We start from the raw sequence: 24,477 nt of genomic DNA on the forward strand, positions 1-24,477 counted from the left end.
GGAACTGCTCACCACGTATTTGTTTGTGTGTTACATACATTTAGTCTTTAAACTTTTAAGTAGAGTGGAACTGGAGAAATAATTTCATTATTAATTTATATTGTACAGAAGGTTTGCTATCAGAATTATATCTGGTGTGGAGGCTATACTGAAAGAACTAAAACAATTATAAAAGCCAAAACAAGTAATTAAGCATGTAAAAAAAAAAAAAGAGAAACTTTTAATGTGACATCTTGTGACAACGTGACAACTTGCCCCATCCTGACATTTATGTAAAAAAAAACAACAAAAAAAACAAGTTCAACCTTTCAGTGAAAATCTGCCTTCATTATATGGTAAATAAATAATATAAATAAAAATACAATATTAGAATATTGTAAAATAATTAGAATTTTATTTTGGATGATATACTCAAAAAATAGTTAGGCCTAAATTTAAGATTTATGTATTTGAATTGTAATAAATTACTTAGTTTATTAACTATTTGCATTAATAAATAATCATATTTTCAACATTTCAAAATGTATTCAGATTTCTTAGAATCAGCATAAATCTGTTCATTGTGTAAGAAAATAAACATATTCAGTTAAAAAGCATGAACGGTTAAAATATGATAAAAATCACACGTCACAATGTGATGCACATCAAAAATTGTGCATCACATTAAGTTAGTTTATTAGTTTATGTTAAAACTGTGTAATTCAAATGGCTGGAAATTTTATATGGAATTCAAATATCTTAAATTTAGGCTTAAATATTCTGGTTTTAAAATAATAATTTTGTTAGCAATAAAAAAAGTTACATTTTATTATATAAAATTATATATTTTATTACATAAAATGCATTATATATATATATATATATATATATTAAAATAATTTCCTTTTCAAAAAATAAAGAATAATTACATGATTTAGTTTTTACTATTTATTTTCAAAAATGTATGATAGATAAATTCCAAGGTCATTCAAAAATGTGTTGGAGTGTCCCAAAGTAACAAGTGCATAAACGTGAAGAACAAAGGTAAACAATGCCAGAAGATTCACTAGATGAATTGCCTTTATCATACTTTCATGTCACATTTGAATAGTTGCACTTATACAAACACAGATACAACATTCACAACACACAATGCTTAAAAACCCCAAAACGAGTTAGGTTAAATGCATAGATACCCTCAAAAACCCAACATTTTAATTTAATAAGAGTTACGTTAAAACAAACAAACAAAAACAAGGTTTTACTAGGGTCAGGATACTAGAAAAGAAACCGCTTCAAGTTCCTGAGGTATCGTTGAAGACAGCTTATAATCCTCAGTACTTACTGTCTACTGCAGTTACGACAAGCACTTTGTTCTTAGAAGACTAAAATTGGCAAGCCTAGATCTCGTTCCTTCATGTGACTACGCTTTGAATGACTGAAGATGCTGGAAATGACAAAATATGGGTTCATGAACTCATATGCATACAGCTAGAAAGAAAACAGGCTCCCTTTACTTTATGATAGGTGGCCAGAACATGAAGCCTAATGACGCTGCTTCCCCTACTGTCACAGTTCATCCTGAAATAGCAGCGACACGTCCCTATGCAATATGTGTCTAAATACAAACTAAGTGTTAATGAGCAACTGCAGCAAAACTATAAGACCATAAGAGAAGCACAGCTGGAACTGCAGAATTTTAAACTGGAACATTAAATGGTAAAATGGCTGAAAAAAAAATCAAGCAATCATGTTAAACTTGTAGAAAATGTATAGTGACATAAGTAACGTAAAGGGAGTTTAGGCAGTGCAAAGAGTGCCTTGTGAGGTTCACATCGCATCCAATCATACGGCTGAAAAATTCTTTAGTGTATGTCCAAATCTCTCACATATTACATGAGGCACTTTTAAACTGTAAAAAAGTGCATTTGAGATCAGGCAGTAGCACCACTTGTTTATGAGGTCACTTTTATCAGCTGGTTTCTCACTTCCTCCTCCTTCCGCAGTATTTGCCTTGGCATCCTGCAGAAAAAGACATTGTCACTACCACCACTACTGATAACAGTATGTCATGTTTATTCAAACTACAAACAGTTATCTTAGAATCATTGAGAAACTATTGTACTTGTATTTTATTCATATTTTTTATTTAAATTTTACTTTAAATTTACATGGAATAACATGCACTGATAAGACCAGGAATGTGTATTATGAAAGAGAGTATTGTCAGTTTCATTTTGATTTTAAAGTTGATTCTTTGTGTTCTGTGGTTTGATTTCTTTTGGTTTATTAAATCATGAACTTGTGCAATTAAAAGTCATTATTTCAGGTTTCTGTTGTATGGACAATAGAAAAAAGAAAAAACTGAGAGAAGTGCATTTATGTCTGCTTACGTACCTCTGTAGCCTCCAGCACCTAGAAAGCCTTGAAGAGCTGCATATTTGGCTGCTTTTGCTATAAAGAATCATACAAAACACATGCAATAAATACTCGTGATTGACTGTGGATAATGTAAAGGTCTAGACCAAACTAATTTTATCATGGGCTGCATTTTAGCTAACAATGAGTGTGCTGAAATAGCAGCACGTCTTACATTGCTGAGGTGTAAGTGGAGCACTTCCAGGTCCCCCTGCACCAGTGCCACCATAACCTACAATACCATAAAATGCAATATATTCACAACTCTTCATTAATCACTCTAAACATCATTCAATGTTTATTTACACACTACCAAAATGTTGCTCTAGTAATGTTTTGATCCAGAATGTTTTGTAACGATAATTTGGATGTCTTTGTCGGCTGTGACTTTTCGCTTTTGGTTGGATTATTTGTAAGAAATCCAAAATATTAAAGTAAACTGACTTCCATTGCATAGCATCTCTTGTGTTAGCTTTCTTTCACACACATGCATTGCAATATGTCCATTTGCATGCAATCTTGTTGTGTACAGAACAATCATATAAATTCATGTAAATCATTCACAGCTGTAATTGAAAATTACTCTCTCTTTATTCTCATTTAAAAACCTAGAGTAGCCCAAACGTTCACCCAAAAGTTCTCATATCGTTCATCTTTGAAAATACAAATGAAACACAAAGAGCACATCAGATATGTCCAGTGAATGCTCAAATGTGCTTACTTAATGCACTAGAACCAATGAGGTTTGACCTAAGCCTCACACCATTGTTGATGTGCTCTATGTATGTGTATTGATCAATGTTTATATGTGAATAAAAGCCTGAAATGAAACCTGTTCATCAAATAAAGTGATTGCCTCTCACCCAGAGACTCATATAATCATATGATTTACTTATACGATGTCTCTATGTACTTTTTTAACGCATGTAGGTTTTGGTCACATGAACTTTCAATGGATGGATGAAAAGAATAAGATCCAATGTAACTCTGTATCCTGATCTCTGCTCTTTTATACATTAAACTGAAAGAAAAATAGGTGTGGATGCGCCCATTTCCCCAACAGGTACAAGGAGAATTGAGGATATAATAGCTCACCTGGCTGATAGCCTTGACCACCCAGTGCACCTGTGCCAAAGCCTTCAGGACATTGAAACAAAGGCAAGTAAATACATAATCCATCCAAAGTTTACATCCAGTTTGCTCATTTAGTTGGTGAGACAAATAAAAAGAATTTGACAAAAACCATGCACTAAGTTAAGTGAATTTGCCTTATTATAAATAATCTTAAATGGCAATGCAATAAATAAAACTTTACCGGTTCCAACTGGGCTTCCAGCACCTCCTCCTAGACCTCCTAGTCCTCCACCTGCTCCTCCAAGACCTCCCACGCCTCCAGCTGCACCTAAACCTCCATACCCTACAATAAAAACAATATGTCAACATATGAAGGCAAAGATGTTAATAGTGGTTCAATTTAAAGTCACCACAGCCATATCTGACTGTCGAGCATCTGCTAGAGGTATTAACTGAGGTGAGCAATTCTGTACAAATGTAGTACTTATACTCCCTTGTGAAAAACACTTTATATTAGACTTTTAAAATAATACTTATTATGGAAATAACACACTTTAAAAGAATATAGTAAAGTGTAAACTGAATGTAATATTTTCAGACACTTAAATGCATTTGATTTACAATTAAATTAAAATATATTATATTTTAAATATATATTAAATGCAACTTTAGAGTACTTTTTGACCCATTTAAGTAGGACGTGAGTACACTTTTATATATATAAGTTCACTGTATTGTGGAAAGTACTGAGAAGTATTCATGGTAAAATACACTACAGTATACTTGAATATCATTTCTATTGAAATTTGTATGTCACATATTTAAAAATATTTCTAATTACACATTTGCAATGATGAAGGTGCAATTTAGTACAGGTAAAATATACTAACTTTGTAAATTAATGCAATATAACACTACAGTTAAAATTAATAACCAAGTACTTTACGTGTGCTATAGCACGTCAGTTAACACCTCAAAATAATTTTACTTATTTGAGATTATTAAAAGATTATAAAAAAATAAAATAAAGAAAACATGATTTAAAATGTAATTTGAACTACATTATTACAGTGCACTTTAAAAAAAAACAATGTCAAGAAAGCATACTATCTTTAAGTACACCTAATTGGTCATTTATTTCATTAATATCATATCTCCAAGAACAGCTTTTTAATATACTGTTCTTTTAAGATGTGAAGAACACTGCAAGTGCATATTCAATACAATTAACAATTCTCTCTACCATCATCCAAGCCAGACTAGTAGTTTACCATTACAAGCTAATGTAATGATAGTATTAGTAAGTCATAATTATATTGATATTTTAAAATACAAGGACCTGATTTCCCAGGTTTCACAGCTCCAGGTCCCAGGCCACCACCTGGATATCTGGCACCTAAACCTAAAAAACAAACAAACAAAAAACTTTTAATATCAATTATTTATGGTGCAGATGTGTAGTTAATGTAATTTGAGATGCACGTCGATATTTTAGTATTTAATGCATTGTGACCTCCAGCCCCTCCTGGTCCTACTCCTAGACCACCACCAAGACCTCCAGCCCCTCCTGGGCCTACTCCTAGACCACCACCAAGACCTCCAGCCCCTCCTGGTCCTACTCCTAGACCACCACCAAGACCTCCAGGGCCTCCACCAATTCCTCCTCTTCCAGCCCCACCCAATGTTCCAGCTCCTCCATAGCCTAACAGAATGAAAAAAAAAAAGAAAATGAAAAAAAAAAGTTGTGATTATAAATTGTCTAACCTGCAAAGGACAGGTTATTGTAGTATTAAAGTGCTGATTTGATGGGTTTTACATACTTTTAGGTGGTTTTACTGCGCCAGGGCCATAACCAAGCCCTAAAAAAAAAAAAAATGTAAATGTAAAAAAAAAAAAAAGTGTCAGTAGTCTAAATTTCATAAGTAAAAATGTATTTTCTGTTGTTCCTTTTCTTGTAGTTCTTTGGTCACACTATCAAAAAACAAACTTCAGCTTGGAATTTGGGTGATTTTTTGCAATTTCTCTCTGGTATTGTTAACAAGAAATATACACATCAGCTGCTTGGGTGTCCCACATTACCCAATGTTCCAGGTTACCCTAATTAAGCCTTTTTAAAATTGTGGGAGGAATATGAGATATGTAAACACCCAGATAAAACTTCGGAAACTTACCACCAACTCCAGGCCCTCCAAGTCCTCCAGCACTGCCTGGGCCACCACCATAACCGCCCGGGCCACCACCATAACCACCTAGACCACCTCCATAGCCACCGGGTCCAGTTCCATATCCGCCTGGGCCTCCAAGCCCACCAGGTGTGCCTGCTGCCCCATAAACTTTCATCAAAGTGATAAATTAGTTATTTAAGTTCAGTCTTTCCAGTTCAGTGTGTAAAATACAACCACAACTACATTTTCATCATAAAAATTGTGGATTAGCAAAAATGTTTTCTGGTACCTTTTCCTTGTTTGCTGCCCACTGCAGCCCCACTGGGGAACCTGAGGCCTGCAAAAAATGAAACTTACAATTCTCAGCAAAACAATAACTGTCATAACTGGTACATAAAATATCAGGAATGTGGTGTTTTATTTTAATCGGAAAAATATTTACCAGTCCCTGGTTGGATCCAACCGGCTCCTAAACCTCCAGCTCCTCCATAACCTACAATAGATTTACAAACCCACAAGCTAAGGCACAAGCTAATTACATTCTTATGTAAATGTTAAGTACACTATTCATCTCCACCTCCTGGTAGTAAACCACCACCTCCAGGCAGAAGTCCAGCTCCTCCTGTTCCAGCGGGACCCGTTCCACCTACACCTCCAACTCCAAGAGCTCCAGTTCCACCTGTACCGCTGTAAACTAGAAGAAACACATTGGTTGTGTTATCGTCCTCGTTTTACAAATACAGAAAAACACAGCTAATATACGTTACAGATCAAGATTTTCATGCTAAATCACCTTTAGGGGGTTTAACTCCTCCTCCAATTCCTCCTGTAACTCCACCAACTCCCCCTGGAACTCCACCAACTCCTCCCGGAACTCCACCAACTCCCCCTGGAACTCCACCAACTCCTCCCGGAACTCCACCAACTCCCCCTGGAACTCCACCAACTCCCCCTGGAACTCCACCAACTCCCCCTGGAACTCCACCAACTCCTCCCGGAACTCCACCAACTCCCCCTGGAACTCCACCAACTCCTCCCGGAACTCCACCAACCCCACCTGGACCACCGCCTACAATTCCCGGTCCTCCTTCAATAGTGCCTGGGGTATCTCCACGTCCAGCAATGGCTCCACCTCCAATGCCTACAGTAAGAAAAATAAAATAAATCTTTTTGCAAATGAAAAAGCACCTGCTTTGCTTGCCCAAATATTTTGAGACAGTAAGAGTACAGTGAATGGCATGAAGTACCTGGGGGCTTTAGTGGTTTGGCACCTGGTAGTGTTCCACTATCGCCAACTCCTAAGGAAGAACAACATTATTTTAAGTGATTCAGTCATACTGGGACATAAAAGCATTAAAGCCTCTTCAAGCAATATTAACCACAAACCTTATTTTCATATAAACTGAAAATCAGTCAAAAATCGCTATTCTAAAAGCCTAAAATAGGACCTTTTCAAGGGAACCAATTAAAATGCTCATTCTTGAGCATTCATATGACTGTATATGACTGACTAATCTTGAGCCTCTGGAAAAAAGTTATAAAAGTTGTCTTTGTGCCTTATACAGATTATGTTGTGAATTTTCAATGCAAAATACATTTGCATAAAAAAAAAAAAAAAAAGTATTCACAAGCTCAATAAATTTCAAAAGAATTCGTTTTATAAACTACTATGGCCACATGCAAGAGACTCCTCCACCACTAGAGGGAGCCGTAACATTAGCAAGTTTTGAACATGATGTAACGTTAGGTGAACTCGAACACTACTGACTACTAAAATAAGAAACAGGGACCATAATCTTGAATTCAGTTATCTTATGTGAGGTCAGTATCTATTTTCAGATTACAAATACCTAAAAAGGGAGAACGTCAATAAGGTAAAAATGAATTGTCAGACTTAATAAATGACTGTTCATTTACAGTATAGTACAAATAAAAGCTAAATACAAACCTGGTACAGTTCCAGAGACACCTAAAACGTAAAAAAAAACAAAAAAAGGGGTCATTAATCTAGTAATTTTGGGTTGACGTATCTCTTCAAATCCCATTTTCAACACTTAATAAGCAATTACAAATCATTCTGATCATTTTTTTTTGTGTTATGTGGTTTTGCTAGGCTATATTATGGTCTTCATAAATAACCAGCTGTTACAGTGCCCTCCACTAATATTGGCACCCTTGGTAAATATGAGCAAAGTTGGCTGTGAAAATAAATCTGCATTGTTTATCCTTTTGGTCTTTCATTCAAAAACTTTACAAAATTCTAACCTTTCATTGAAGTAAAAGTTCAAGTTTATTTGTATAGCGCTTTTTACGATACAAATCGTTGCAAAGCAGCACTACAGAAAATTAAGTTTCCACAATATACTGTATTTATATATTGCAAAACCTTAATATATTTAACTTATGGCAAAATTTGGTAATTCAACAACGCCTATAATATTCTCTCTGACTTTCTATGTTCCCTTATGAAAATTAGCCATGGTTTTAACACCAATAAAACCAAAAATCATGGTTCATGTAGCCATGGTAACAACAAATTAACCATGGTTTTGTTACTTCAAGTAATAATTTACAAAGAAGTATTAAGATAATAATTTTTGTGGTTATAAAAGCCACCAATAGCCTTTAAAATGACTTAAAATGCATTATGTAAAAACAATGAGGCAATAATGATTGGTTAATTAATAATTATATAATTTCATCAAATAACACTGTTAAAATGCATAATGTAGGCTAATACAAAATAAACAATTTATTTACATTACATGTTATTACAAATGCCTGCAAAGGGAGCCAAAGGCCTGGTAATTGCTGCTGTTACACTTACAGGACGATCAAATCCTTGTTTAATAGGCCATTTTGACCAATCATTTAATTCAAATATCCACTTAATCTTTCATTTTGGCCACCTTTTTGCTATAGATGCTACAGCCTCTATCATTTCTTCAACAACAACAAAACATGTGGACATCAAAAGCCTTACAAAAATGAACCATGGTTTTATCGTATAAAACTGCTTAATTTTCTTTTGCGTGATTTCTGAATGCTTGAGACTATAAAATCAATCAGACAACTGTATTAATAAAGTCATAGCCATAGGTAACTGAGCTACAGTTATACTTTGTAAATAATACAATTTATTTATTTACTTTTATATTTTATTAAAGTTCTATTTTTATATAGTATTTTTTTTACATAATATTTGAGGGAGGGGGGCACAACTATGCAATCTTGCTTAGGCCACCCATTTGGCCAGCAGCGTCCCTGATTACCCTGATGGTGGAAATGGGGATTTTCAATGCTTTAGCTATTTTCTTACAGCCACTTTCTATTTTGTGAAGCTCAACAATCTTGTTCTGTACATCAGAACTATATTCTTAGGTTTTACTCCTTGTGATGGATGATTAAGGGAATTTGGCCTTTGTGTCCCTCATATTTATAATCATAAATCATGACAGGAAGTCATGGCTAGACAATTTCATGTTCATAATCACCCTGGTGTGCTAAAAAATGTAAATATGAATAGAAATATACTTCAGAGATATTGTACTCATAAGAATTTCTAGGGGTGCCAATAATGGTAGCCAACATGCATTGGAGAAAAACATTTATTTCATAATGTGAGCCCCTAATGTGAGTTTTTTTTTTTAAAGAATATTGTGGCAAAACATACAAGTATCATAAAAGTGAAAGATGGAAAAGAAGGTATGAGTGGCAGGACCAGGCAACTTAAAATCCACCAAGTACCTCCTCTTTCCCCCTATCTGATCAATGTTAAAGAAAATAAAAGCATGATTTTATGGTGCAATTTAAGCCATGCTTCAAACTTGAAACAAAGCTCTATAACCCAAAATAGTATACTTAAGCACTCTATGAATAGTGCAGTTGGCCAGAGATTGTGTCTGAACAAACATAATCTGGTGAACTTTTTATGTCTGTAGGCTTGTCTGGGTTTTTGACTATGTCACAGAAGAGGCAATGTATGGTTTTTATTCTATGTAAATTAAATGTGAGCTATAAAAGGAAAACACATGATGTCTACAAGCTCACTGAAAAGGAAGGGTCTACCTGGTTTTTCTCCTGCTAAGATTGGTATTCCTGTCCCAGCAACCCCATCAAGTCCATCAGCATCAATGGACCCACCAGTAACACCTGAAAAAGATTACATGCTGCTCAGTTTCTATCCTTTTAAAAAGTTGGGAATCCAACTTAAAATACCACCTCCAATAGACCCACCTGATCCCTCTATTGGTCCGCCAGATTCTGAAATAATCACAAAATAAAACTGGTGGCTAAAAGTTGAAAACGCCTGTTCATTTTTTCTGACATTGTCAAAAGGACAATTGTTTTATCCTAATTGTTGGGATCAGATGGGATGTAAAAAAAAAAAAAAAAGAAACTTTTCTTACCAGTCTTGGGAGCTTTTGTTCCCCCTGTGTGTTCAATAAAAGGTTAAAATTACAATGCAGGAACAAACAAATTAACAGCTAAATTACAAATAATAGATACAACAAATATCTATAATAGAGTAAGAGAAAAAAAGGTAATATCCTTGACCTTCTCCAGCACCACGGGTTGCACCATCAGGAATGCCAATCACTAACATGGAACAGGTAAGACTGATAGTTATTATGGTCAACTATTATGGACGTTACATATGTGTATCCTAAATGAACTGCATTACCTCCATCAACTCCAGGTTTAGGTCCTGCTCCATGATCTGCGCCGGTAGCAGCTGTGCTTCCTGGAATTGCTGTTCCTCCTATGATGCCTGGTACCGCGGATTTAAATTGAAAATTGGAATAGTAATATTTTACTGGAGATATGGATGTTTAGATGATACAGTATAACCATAGATTGCCAACTCACCATATTTGTCTGGCTTGATTCCTGAAATTGGTGTGCCTCCAGCCCCACCTACACCACCTGTGATGTAACGCTGAGCATGTAAACAAATTCCTATCTGTATCTATTAACTGTTATTTAGTCCTCTTTTAGCAGTTATCATCACCAGTTCCAATTCCAGTTCCCGTGGCCCCGGTTCCACCAGTTGCTGGTACCGACCCACCCAACACACTTCCAGCCCCACCAGCTGGTTGTCCTAGATGGAATGCATGGGGTCAAATCTTAGTCTGTATACATGTGATATTTTAATTGTAAGAATTAAGTACCAGAAGTGGTTTACCATATTTAGGTGGTTTTTGTGCTCCTCCATACCCTTTAAAATGAAATGAACAAAACAGCAGGTTCACCCACCAATGCTTAGATGAAATATTTCAGTTTATTAATTAGTATTTCACATCTAATGAAAGTTTTTAAAACTTTACCTCCATATCCAAGCCCTCCTGGCAGAACTAAAAAAGACATGTATGTATTTATTTGTTTGAATTGTATGGACAAAAAATACTGAGACATTTCTCAAACTGATTATGTTCGATTAAATAAAGAAAGTCATGTAGTTTCTGTCAGTGTTGTATCATTCCAAGGCAAGCATTTAATATTTACCTTTAATAAATATTTGTAATGTGCATTAAACAGAAAAAAATACATAAATTAATATTAAATTATGTTTCATCCTTATATTCATAAAATATTTGGTAACATTTTTGACAATTTGAATGTACTGTATATTAATCAATGATCAAGAGCCACTTGCAATATACATGTAAGTGAATGTAGTGTGTTTCAACTTGCCATGTTTAGCTGCTTTTGATCCAGGTCCATATCCTATAAGACATCACATGTAATTAATTGAAAGATAAGTTGATCAGGCACAGTTTTAATAATACAGATTTTCTAATTCCTGTGTAAATGACTTTGACCGGTTTAAATTACCTCCAGTACCTGTTCCGTACCCAGGCCCAAGCCCTCCTCTGCTTCCTGCTCCGACAGGAAGTCCTGCTCCAGCAAATCCAGACCCGGGTCCTCCTACAGTCCCTGGACCATAACCACCAACTGGCCCTGCCCCCGTGCCAAATCCTCCTGCTGGACCGGTTCCTACCTGACCCTGCAGACCAAGTCCTGGAGCTCCTCCACTACCACCAGGACCTACACAAGTATTAAAAGTGTTCATACCAAAGTGTAGGAAAAAACAAAAATATGATGGCATGATGAATTTAAAATATAATACCATATTTTAGGGCCTTTGGTCCACCTGGATATGCTGCATTAGAAACAATGTATAAATATGGAAACAAACAGGATGCCTAAACTGCATTTATGTAATATAATGTTTGTCAGCATACCTCCAGAGCCAGGCCCATATCCTCCAGCAGGTACTCCTCTTGGCCCATAACCACCTAAGGGTACCCCTCCAGGTCCGTAACCACCGATTGGTGCTCCTCCTGGTCCATAACCACCAATTGGTGCCCCCCCAGGTCCAAGTCCTCCAAATGGTGTTCCTCCAGCAGCTCCAACACCTGACACTGTTCCACTACCAAGAGACCCTCCTAAACCTCCAGGCAATCCTGTTCCACCAGCTCCACTAATAATCCCTTTTTGCAAAATGCATAAATAAAATGTCATTTATAATTTGTATTTTTCTACATGGATACTAAACTTTGGAGATTATTTAACGTTGCCATACCATATTTGCGAGCTTTGGCCCCAGCGTATCCTAGAATATAAGAAGTCAATATTAGAGAAATATGATTTAGCAGTGGTTAAAGCTATGTACAGTTCTTGTTATGAAACTTTAAACGTCATATTCTACAAAGTATTCAAATATGAACACAGCAAGATCTTTATAGCTTGTGCTTCTTTGGGAACACCTTTACCTGCTGATAAAAATACTCTAGTTTAACAACTTCAAGATGTCACCTCAAAAAACCTTGGCCAGGTGTTATGAGGCATAACTGCACAATGGTGAGCTACAGAGAAAGAAGAGCAGAGTATGGAAATACTGCTTATGCTTAAAATCAACATCCAGTAGAAAATCAACATTGTGCTCTAAGCACACTAAACCTACATTACTGTGTGCTTGAATGATACAGTTATCCACTTGGATAACACTGATGAGACATTATAATGTGCTCAAGAATGCAATGGCTAAATTTAGTCAACCAAAAGAAAGGTCATCTGGGGATATACTTGGCTAGACATGCTACTTAGGTTTCCAGATTGGCCAGGGTTTAATTAAACTCCAAAAAAGGTTGAAGCTATCATTTTCTTATGACATTGCATTACTATGGTTGGTGAGTTGTTAGTGATGCTTGGTGACTGTCTGTCTCCGAGTTTGTGCAAAACAAATGATGTATCTTGTAAATCTTGTACATTATTTCTAAACTGTCTATAAGAAACTCAATATGAGGTTGCATAGAGAAGATCTTTCTTGGCTATAAAAAAAGAAGAGTTGTGCCGCAACCATTCACATATCTCTACAGTGAACAGTCAGGGCAAAGACTGTCTCTGTGGTGGCTTGCACAGAATATTATGTATAACATTGTTGAGGGCAAAATACAGCAATGAGTATGGGCTATCAAGTGTACCTTGTAGTCAAAGTCAGGTGGTTAGCAACCCTTCTTTCCTTTCTCCTTCTCTTCTTTAAAAATATACTACAACAGTACATGAGAGTAAACTACACTCTAAGAAAAGTCTGTAAAAATGGGGCACAAGTCAAGTTACCTTCATTTTTATAGTGCTTTGTATAATTGTTTCAAAGCAGCTATACAGTATTAAACAGGAAAGTAGCAGAATCAATGATGCAAACTTCAAAATGAGGCAAATCCAAATTCTGCTGTAAAGCAGCTGTAGCAAGACAATTATTCAACATTATTATTGTTATTATTCAGTGCCAGTCAGTATTCATGTTATTATTCAGAGTCAGTTCAGTGTTGGTAACTGTGTAAAGTTCATTCATTATGAAACAAGTTTATTTCAGCTATAAGCATCTTAAGTCAGGTCAATGTTTTTTCAGTTTGGTTCAATAACAGTGTCAGTGTTGCAATATTCATCAATTTTGAACAATTTTGATTTAGCTATATAGCAGAAGACAACAGTGTTATTGTTTTATAGCCCAGTTTGAAATCTTTAGAAACACTGATTTACCTCCAGGTCCAAATGCACTTCCAGCAACACTACCAGGTCCAAGCCCACCACCGGGTACACCTCCTGGACCAAAACCCACACCAGGGACACCTCCTTGTCCAGCCCCAGTTCCTGGTATAATCCCTGCCCCAACTGGTCTGACACCAGTGTTTGGTAATCCACCTGGAATACCTGCAGCTAATCCAGTGCCTGGGCCTAAACCAGCACCTCCACCAAGTAGACCTAGAAAAATAAAATAATATTTAAGGTTGTAAGCTAAGTAAAGTTTGCATAATAAATGCTATCAATAAAACCAACATAATTCATTTAACAGTGCAGTATGTTGAAGCATTGAATTGATGGTTGTTTTACCATATTTACGAGCTTTTGCCTCTGCATATCCTGCAAAGCATCAGAATATTTCATATTAAATATGACCTCAAATCTTTATTGAAACTTTATGTTTTACAATATGATGGTATGATTTGGTACCAGTTCCAGAGCCGGGGAGTCCTCCAGCACCACCGCTAGGAAGACCACCAACTCCACCACCAGGCAGTCCACCAGCTCCTCCACCAGGTAATCCACCAAATCCACCTCCAGGTAGCCCTCCAACTCCACCTCCAGGTTGTCCACCAATCCCAAGACCTCCACCAGGCAGTCCACCAGCTCCTCCACCAGGTAATCCACCAAATCCACCTCCAGGTAGCCCTCCAACTCCACCTCCAGGTTGTCCACCAATCCCAAGACCTCCACCAGGTAGTCCACCAAGTCCAACACCTGACAATGGCAATCCTCCAGTACGTCCAAGCTGAGCTACATAGGATTTATCAGTGAATAACAATGTCTTACAATTCTTTAAGTTTCTGTGACTGGTAGAATTTCACAAATGATATACAGTATGAAAAAAAAATCAAATCTAAGCACAGTAATATATTCTTATATTGTATTTTATTATATTATATTACAATATATTTATTATATTATTATTAGGATTGGATTTGGCCTGTGAGACACTAGTTGAGAAGCCCTGATGTTGGGTATACAATATATATACTAAAAAAAAAAAAAAAAAAGCCAAACAACAGAGCTAAAAATTTAATCTGGCTTTTTATTAAACTCAGTCTTATTTTTTAGGATGGAAATATCAATAAAAACCCTGTTCAGACACACCTTCCTGCAATTTTTAAGTAATTCTCAGTACCTTGGTTTAGGTGTGTTTGATTAGGGTTGGAGCTAAGGTACTGTAACTCCAGGAGCAGGGTTGGCTATCCCTGTACTAGAGCAAAATTGTATATTTATGGATACAGTGAAGACTATTTCAATGACATTAATGTTGATTTGCCAATAACAAGACCTACAGTATTTCATTGTAAAATGTGAAATGTAAAGTCGTACCATATTTTCTTGCTTTGGCTGCAGCATATCCTAAAATATGACAGAATAGTATATATCATTGTGCTGTTAATGATAATAACTTTGAAAAACAAAACAAGGTAATTTTCAGGATACCTTCAGGACTAACTCCAGGTCCAGGGATACCACCAGTGCCAAGACCACCAGCTCCCAAACCAGAACCAGGAAGTCCTCCAGTTCCAAGACCACCCACTCCCAAACCAAAACCAGGAAGTCCTCCAGTTCCAAGACCTCCCACTCCCAAACCAGAACCAGGAAGTCCTCCAGTTCCAAGACCACCCACTCCCAAACCAAAACCAGGAAGTCCACCAATTCCTATTCCGGAAGCTAGAAAATAAATAACCCAAAATTGCATAAAAATTAAGATGAAATTCTGTTTTATGCATGTTGCATGATAAACGTCAATCCCGAAGAAATTGATTTCTCATGTTTAATTTGACTTTTTCTATTTATTTTTACATGGTTTATTATTTAACATCTGGACCCCCCCCCCCCCCCCCCCCCCATATCTACTGTAATTTTTTCCATGATAGAGACAGTTGTCAGCCAGGTGATTATATGTAACATGAATCTAGAAGTTTTCTTACCATACTTTCGAGCTTTTGCCCCAGTTCCTAATGAGAGACAATCCGTGGATAATAAGACTTCAGCAAATTTCATTGTCTTAGATAATCCTGAAACATTTCTCTATTTGTAATAAATCATAAATTTACCCCCAGGATAGGAACCACCAGCTCCCGGATATAGGACACCAGGAGTTCCACCGCTAGCTCCAGGAATGACTCCAACACCTGGAACACCAGCTGCACCTGGAACACCGCCTATTCCTGGCAAACCGCCTGCACCAGGTATGCCACCTATGCCAGGCACACCACCTGCACCAGGTACGCCACCAATGCCTGGAACACCACCTGCACCTGGTATACCACCTGCACCAAGCCCACCACTGAGACCCGGAACACCACCAGCCCCTGCAAGGAGAGTCAGCAATATCAAGCATGTCGTTTAGACATATATTGAAATTCTTGTTCCTAAGAAAGTCTTAATTTTTTTCCTGCATGACTTACCATACTTGGCAGCTTTAGCCTGAGATTTTGCAGCGCTTGTACCTTAAATGGAGTAAGAAAGTAAATTTCCATAAATACTCTAAAACTCTGTAATCATATGGCAAATAGCTTGATTTTAAAGGGGATCTATTGTACAAAAATCATTTTTATAAGGTGTTTGAACAGTTGTGTGGCCACAGTGTATGAAAACAACCAGCCTATAATGTTAAAAATCCACCCACTCATTTTTTAATAAAACCAATAAATCATGAACATACTCTCCAAACGAGCTGTTTCAGATTCTCCCTCTGTTCAGGTCACAGAGTGGAAAAAGTCCCACCCATGTGTGACGCTCTCTGCCCTATTAGTATAAACACAGCCCTGAGTGAGAAGCTGTGGTCCGCAATTACTGAAGATATACAATGTCAGTGCCAAAGAGGCATTACAAGCATTGTGTTTTGGGATGCACTAATGAACATAGGAGTCGCCATAATCTCCCCATCTGAGCCGAGGACACTGTGGCTAAATTTCAGTTTCAAATGAAATATCACGGGAAAAAAATCAGTAAAGTCCCCTTAATGTTTAGGAAACAATACCAACGCTTTGTGCGCGAACGTCATATCCAGACAAAGTAAGTATGACGCATTTGTTTTCCAAATTGCCTTTCTGAAAGACCTTCTTGGCACTCTGTAAGGCTAATTGCTAAAGCTATCATTGTCTCTGTCTGTTTTCACTGATGCTGCCTTCAAGTGCTACCAGAATGATCGTGAATAGGAATGTGGTAGTTAAAAGTTGCATATGAAAGCAATGTGAGTCGATCGCTTGAAGTTGTCGAGCTCATAATCAGAAGTTGGACTTATAAAGTTTGTGATAGCATGAGGCCAGCTTTGTTGTTATTTTTATCCCGCCATGCTCCCTGTCTGTTTAATTCATAAACACAAATTTATTATGCACAATATAATCAGCTCACTGACTTTGAAACACAGTATGTTTTCTGTAAAGATAACATTCTTGTACTAATAGGGGAATGTTTATTTGCAAAGGCTAGCTCTTCTAATGCCGAGCTTGAGCTCTTGAAGCTCCACGCTCTTCTCCGGGAGCACCAGCTCATTTGCATTAAAGCAACATACTCAAAAACAACGCGTTTTGGCTCATACCCTAAAAGTGGCAATTTTAACAAGGAAAAAACAATATCTGAGGGGTATTTTGAGCTAAAACTTCACACATGCGCACTGGGGACATCAGAGACTTATTTTACATCTTGTAAAACGGGGCATAATAGGTTCCCTTTAAATAATGAGAAGCTAATGTAATTGGCTGACAAGCATAATTTGCGTTGGTTGATCTCATATGTAAATAACTACAATAAAGGGATAGATTTTAAAATGCATGCTACCTCCAGACTTTGGTGATATAAGAGGATATCCACGGAACACGCCTGGTATTTGTTGACCAAATCCTCCACGGCCTCCTGCAAGAGAAAAGATAAGTGAGCTCTGTTAGAAGTATTTTTTATATCTTTTATTGAAAGAACTGTTCTTTCAGTAACTTATTTTACCATTAACTCCAAGTGCACCTTGACCAAGCTGCCCTATAAACAACAAAATAGAAGAGAGAGTCACAGAAAATATTTTAATTGCTGGATAAAGCTATAAATGATAAAACTATAAACATCAATCTTACCAGTTTGAGATCCTGTGGCTACACCTGGCAGAATGCCTCTACCGCCAAAACCTACATATAAAAACAAAAATGTAAATGTCATATATGAATATTCGGTTACACTTTATTTAAGGTGTCCTTGTTACAGTGTATTTATACATATAAGTATTGAGTAATATTAATTAACTACATGTAAGTACTGTATGGTTAGGTTTTGGATTAGTGTTTGGCTTAGGGTTACTTGCATGTTTAATCGCATAATTAATTGTTATTATAATAGTAAGTAAATGAAACATGTAACAAGGACACCTTAAAATAAAGTGTTACCGAATATTCTAGAAACAGTGGAAAATCCCATTACTGTCAAATATTTCAATCACCCACCTTGTCCAGGAACTATACCCCCTTGGTATAGCCCAGGAATTCCAATACCTTGTTTGTTTGGAGACGGAAAAAATAAAACAATTATTTCGTGTCAAAGATTTGATAAAAAAATATTCCAACAAAAGGGAAGCTCCATTAATAGACACAGTTACCTGGCACTGGTGCCTTCCCAATCTTTCCGGCTTTTCCCCCCGCACCTGTCCCAGTTCCAGTTCCCGGTAAGCCAGTTTGAGGGAGAAAATGTGCTAGGAGCCATAATGGATTGAAAAGTTGCAAAGGTTAAAAGCTGCAAGCAACTGCAAACAGCAGTAGCTTAACAGTTATGCCCCTTAACAGTTATAACCTACCTCCACCATGTGCAACTCCTGCGCCTCCAATTCCAGTTCCAGTGCCACCAGGTCCAATTCCTACACCTCCAGGCCCAACTCCAGCTCCACCTGGTCCAATTCCTGTGCCACCCGGACCAATTCCTGTGCCACCTGGTCCAAATCCTGTGCCACCTGGACCAATTCCTGTGCCACCTGGTCCAAATCCTGCACCACCTGGTCCAATTCCTGTGCCACCTGGTCCAAATCCTGCACCACCTGGTCCAAATCCTGTGCCACCTGGACCAATTCCTGTGCCACCTGGTCCAAATCCTGCACCACCTGGTCCAAATCCTGCGCCACCTGGTCCAAATCCTGTGCCACCTGGACCAATTCCTACACCTCCAGGTCCAATTCCTATTTAATCAAATCCAGTGTTGATACAGTTTCAATGTTTTTTGGACAAGTGTAATCAAGTTTCACATCTTCATTTAAGCCAATACTCACGTCCATAGATCTAGCTTTACCTGGTTTTGGTGGTTTCTGACCAGTTGTTCCAGCTCCAGGATAAGTACCATATCCACTATAGCTACCTAAAAACAAATAACATTTTTATTTTTTTAGCAGCAGATAATATTGCTTTATTATTTAGCCCCCTCAAAATTCACTTTTAACTAGTCATCTTTAAATGTATTCCTTTTTATTGTTTATTATGTTCTGTCATCTCTACAGCACAGAAGGAAAGGAAGTATATTCTTACCACCTGATGGATAGCCTGTTCCAGCACCTCCAGGTGTAAGTGAAATTGCACCTGCTCCAAGACTTCCTGTTCCAAACGGTCCGCCACCAAAACCCCCAAGCCCACCATAACCTAAATTTACACCATCTGATGTAAATGCATCTTGAACTATTGACAATATACTGCTTTCTGACTGCAATAGCTATAAGAATTAATAAGAAATAGTGATGTTCACAACAAAAACAATGGATTTTAATTACGTGTGCACTTTTTTTTTATTGTAGTTGCAGAACACTTTTAAATTCAGATCATACCTGGTTTCCAAGGTTTTCTGCCTGCTCCTGTGATAAGGCAAAATTGTTTTGTTTATTTTTATCAAATAGTGTTATAAACAGAATCACAAAGGCAGTAATAAAAAACTCTTGTTGTGTCTACTGTTGATTAAAAAGATGTCTTACCAGGACTCAAGACACCTGGCCCAACACCACCAGGGACAATGCCACCTTGTCCAGTGCTACCTGGGACAATGCCACCTGGTCCAACACCACCAGGGACAATGCCACCTGGTCCAACGCCACCAGGTCCTATACCTCCTGTGCTGACACCTCCTGGGCCATAACCACCAAGACCTCCATAACCTAAAATAATGTGTATATATTTAAATATTTAGAGTGAAGCTACCTTTAAATTCCTCAGTGAAGATGAAACACTGCATCTTACAGATTGCCTACCTGTTTTGGGTGGTTTTTCACCCACACCTAGAAGCAAGAAAGGGAAAATATTACGGTACTAAACAAAACTTAAAATATTTAGAATTAAGGTTTTAAATATCAATATATAGTTACTAGCATTTGTTTTAATTTTCTAACCTCTTCCAGCACCTACTGGACCAGCTCCACCAGGGCCAAACCCTCCCACACCAGTGCCCACACCTGACAAAACAATTATAGAATTCTCTGTTGTGAGAAACATCACCATAAAAGATTGCTTAACTTTCAAAAAATGTAGTTTCTCTACCAGTTTCTCTACCTTGTCCAGGTAATCCTGTACCAATGCCACTAGCTCCTGGGCCAACACCAAAGCCACCCGGTACTACACCTCCAAGGCCAGCACCCCCTGGCCTGAGTCCAAGGCCACTAAGACCTCCAGTTCCAAGAGTGCCTGGAATACCCCCATAACTTGTTTGTATGAAGCAAGACTCATGCAAGTCTTAATCAAACCAATACATTATTTGCCTAATTTACATTTATTAATTTAGCTGACGCTTTTATCCAAAGCGACTTACAATTGCTATATATGTCAGAGGTCGCACGCCTCTGGAGCAACTAGGGGGTTAAGTGTCTTGCTCAGGGACACATTGGTGTCTCACAGTGGATTCGAACCCGGGTCTCTCACACCAAAGGCATGTGTCTTATCCACTGTGCCATCACCACCCCCCATGTAGTTGAAATTGCAAATGTATGTGAACACTTTATTGACTGCAGTTTTCTCCCACTCACCTGGTTTAAGGGGTTTGCTACCTACAGACAGAATAAAGTAAGGTGAAATAAAAATGCGCTTGAGATCAATCTCAGTCTAACCATTCAAATATCTACCAATATGAATTTGAAGTGTTTATTTGGATCAGCTTCACTGAGCTATTCTACAATCCCTAGCAGAGACTAGCCGAACCTTATAGGAAACAGTTCAGTTAAGTTTGATTGCTTATTAGTAAAATTACATTCTGAGAAATATTACCTGCTCCAAGGCCTCCAGTTCCAACACCAGCACCAATCCCTCCAGGTCGGACACTTCCTGGTCCAGTTCCTATGGTACCAGTGCCACCAGGTCCAATGCCTCCTGGACCAATGCCATAAGGACCAACTCCTCCAGGAGCAACACCTGTACCACCTGGTCCAATCCCTGGTAAACCTCCATATCCTCCTGTGTTGACACAATGAATTTCTCATCTGATAAAAGCAATGTCTCTGCCAATCTTTATTATTAAAAATAAACCCAACTTTTAGCATGCGTTACATCGCACCTGTTTTAGGTGGCTTGAAGAATGACCCTGTGGAAAAGATCAAATTCATGAAATCTTTTTTGTGCCTCAATAGCATGCCCCTAAATAGTTAAATGTTAATTACAAAATTATAATTATGTTAATTACAGTTTATTGTACATTACAGTACCATAATATGTTATGGAAATTTCATCCACCTGTTCCGAGGCCTCCGGTGCCTAATCCACCAGTACCAAGTCCTCCTGTACCAAGCCCTGCACCACCAGAACCAACTCCCCCAAGGCCTCCAGCACCCAGTCCAGCACCTTGCCCCCCAGCACCACCACCTCCAAAGCCTATTACAAGTTAGACAAGTAAATATTAATTTAATCAAACTTAAAATGACTAATTAGGATAAATTTAGCCATGCACCTCCTGTCTTTCCTGGTTTGAAACCAGGTATTCCTCCAACTCCTGGTAAGTAAGTAAATAAGTAAATAAATAAAATTATTGTATTAGATACATAATGCAATGCAATACATAATACACAATATAATATTCTTTATTAGTTGCTAATTTATTAAGATTATTATAGCACTGATATGGAAGCTAGGGACACTAATTGCACATGAAATGTTTACGAATAAATTTAAATTCTCACCAGTTCCAGGTCTGATTCCAGTTCCTGGCCCTATTCCGAGACCACCTGGACCTAATCCTGTTCCAACTCCTCCAGTACCAACTCCAACACTTCCGAATCCAGCACCAAGTCCAGCTCCAGTTCCAAGACCACCCCCTAATCCAGCTCCGGTTCCTCCCCCTGCACCAGCTGGTATGTAGATTCCTGAGAAAGAAAGTGAACATTAATAAATTCCTTTATTAATGTGTCCTGGGGCCCGTTCTTCGTACGTCGCTTATTACATCCGAGATCAAATGACAAGATGATATCATTGCGCTAATCGTTATCTGGCTAATTCGGTTCTTCGAACGCACCTTTTGTTGATGATTAGTATGGCTGGATTGAGATATCAGAGATAATTGTGCATTCATGGGTTGGTTTAAAAGGGGCTACTCGAAACCACGATCACCAATGCAGTGATTCGCTGGCAGAAAGACAGCAATGTCATGACATCATATAATTAAAAAAGACTCCTGACAAAACTTGACAAATTTTATAAGGACTTAGAAAATAATTTATATTAAAAATTGTTTTACTTTTATAAGGACACAGCGCTAAGCGAACAAAACTACATAAATGTTATAATAGATCAATTAAACGTGCACTCTTTTTATATTATTTTAATTTTTACATGATTCCCAATTATTAATATTCATGATTTCTAATATTTGTACAGGCTTTACATTTTTATTTCAAAGTAGTAATTAGCCATTCATTTTATTTTATCTTTGAAACAGATTTGTTACTTAACGGCATTTATTAAACTTTCTTAAGGGTCAAGATCATGTTATCTGCATCTCATGCGCTCCATCAAGCCACTCCCATAATAGCTGTCATCACTCAAATTAATGCATGACTATCTGTCATGACTATGACTGTGTGTGTAAGACTCCAATACAATTATGAAGTAATTATTTTATGACAAATACATTTTTCAATAAGTAAACCTGACTATGTCTATTAGCCTATAGACTACACAGCATTATTATATTATTTTCAAATACATTTTTTAATTATTATTATTTATAATTATTGTCCCTGGATCGGTAGGGTACTCTTGTAATAAAGTAGGAGTGGTTGGGACAGATTTTAAGTATCAATTCTGCTTAAAAAGATGTAATCTAATCCTGTTTACATTAAATAAGCCTGCTCCCGAGCAGGTTTAAACTTATGGACCTGTTGCTATGACAGCAACTCCGGGATGAGCTTCGAAGAACCAAACAATCCAAGATCATGCCAAATCATCAACAATCAAATCCAAGTTAGCGATGTACGAAGAGCGGGCCCCTGTTCATGATAGCATGTCAGATAAAGAAATAAGGAAGCATTTAGTTGTGTGTTTTTGTATGTATTTGAGAAACCTGAAAATGATAAGAGGAGAATAAAGAGAATATTGTCTAAAACATTATTACATTGAATATAGAGTAGATATTACCAAATTTCTATGAACATCACTGTTTGCACTGCAAACCCATACTTTTTTATTTGACAACGATGCATATTTGGAACTAGCTCCTGCAACACATTACCAGTTTATGAGGACCATTCTTGTCCTTTACTCAGTGATGATGCCACATACCCAGGGGGTTCTAACTAATCTTGCATCTAGTCTTTCATGTGAAGCCTCAAACAGCACCGAACGCATTACCACATGAGTTTCTCTGTCCTCCTGCCTTGCTGTTTAAGGTTTGGAGGCATAGGGGAATAGAGAATGGATGTGATTCAGATGAAGAACAACATCCTATACATGACCTCTTCCAAGAGCTTAGAACTAAAAAGCTGAAGTTCTCTGTTCTACAAACCCACTGGGACATGCTTGTAGGTTGTTAGTATATGATTTAATGATCTGGATTAGATTTCTCAGATCATTCCTTCTACATGAATAAAAGATGGCAAGTGGAAACCATTTCCATAAACATGGAGACTTCAAATCCTTTAAAAAAAAGAATTTATTTTAATCAAAATCCATCTGGTTTTATGGAGTACTATTTGTGATCGTATCAAATTAAATTTAAAATTACATTGAAAACTAACCAAATGCAAATGCATCATGTTTCACTGATATGTTACTTCTTTGATATTTAGTTTTATAAAATGAAAAGAAATAGGAAATCAAAGTAATATAAAATGCTATCTCAGCTCATTTTAAATGGACAGCTTGTAACTTTACTAAACTACAAGTTAGCAATATTTCCTGACCATCATACATTTTTAAGTAATAAGATTTTAAGATCATGCAGGAACAAGACCTGAGTCAAATTTCATTGACACAGTAAATCATCCTGCAACAATGCACTATAGCAATACATTCAGTACAGCACTTTTAATTCAAATTGCTTACTTTTTATAATCCATCCTTTACCTGAACCTATAACATTCAGAACATAGACAATAAAGTACAACCTAAGTGCATCCACTGTCAGCAGTGTGCAACTAAATTTAAAAGAGTGTGATGCTATTGCCAAAACTGCAATACACCTGTAATGCACTGAGATAGAAAAAGCCAAATGAGTTTGGAGAGACCTTACCTCCTTGAAGGGAGGGTTTACACAGAACCAGCAGGAGAAATCCATGCAAGAGCAGAGGTACCTTACTCCAGGCCAT

General features: G+C 37.2%; 1 protein-coding gene across 1 annotated transcript; it reads right to left on the bottom strand.

Annotated features, from left to right (window-relative positions):
- Positions 1-907: 907 nt before the first annotated feature.
- Positions 908-24,477, bottom strand: LOC306855572 (uncharacterized protein; the record flags this gene model as incomplete). The annotated part of the gene is given in 53 exon segments (XM_079394335.1): positions 908-2,001; positions 2,377-2,433; positions 2,573-2,629; positions 3,493-3,534; positions 3,713-3,814; positions 4,811-4,873; positions 4,985-5,173; positions 5,292-5,330; positions 5,643-5,804; positions 5,926-5,973; positions 6,079-6,167; positions 6,201-6,330; positions 6,430-6,777; positions 6,884-6,934; positions 9,687-9,788; positions 9,873-9,899; positions 10,046-10,069; positions 10,321-10,407; positions 10,506-10,562; positions 10,648-10,737; positions 10,822-10,854; positions 10,964-10,990; positions 11,331-11,363; positions 11,472-11,684; positions 11,767-11,819; positions 11,821-12,130; positions 12,223-12,252; positions 13,683-13,904; positions 14,034-14,063; positions 14,154-14,477; positions 15,060-15,089; positions 15,174-15,404; positions 15,665-15,691; positions 15,791-16,048; positions 16,145-16,186; positions 17,520-17,591; positions 17,682-17,714; positions 17,807-17,857; positions 18,170-18,217; positions 18,322-18,414; positions 18,517-18,744; positions 19,002-19,067; positions 19,235-19,345; positions 19,528-19,554; positions 19,672-19,851; positions 19,945-19,971; positions 20,083-20,145; positions 20,243-20,374; positions 20,951-21,136; positions 21,237-21,263; positions 21,413-21,550; positions 21,856-22,038; positions 24,402-24,477. Coding segments are annotated over 53 exon segments (5,406 nt in total). The 3' UTR covers positions 908-1,963.

The sequence above is a fragment of the Barbus barbus genome (assembly GCF_936440315.1).
Source record: "Barbus barbus genome assembly, chromosome: 36".
Lineage (NCBI taxonomy): Eukaryota > Metazoa > Chordata > Actinopteri > Cypriniformes > Cyprinidae > Barbus > Barbus barbus.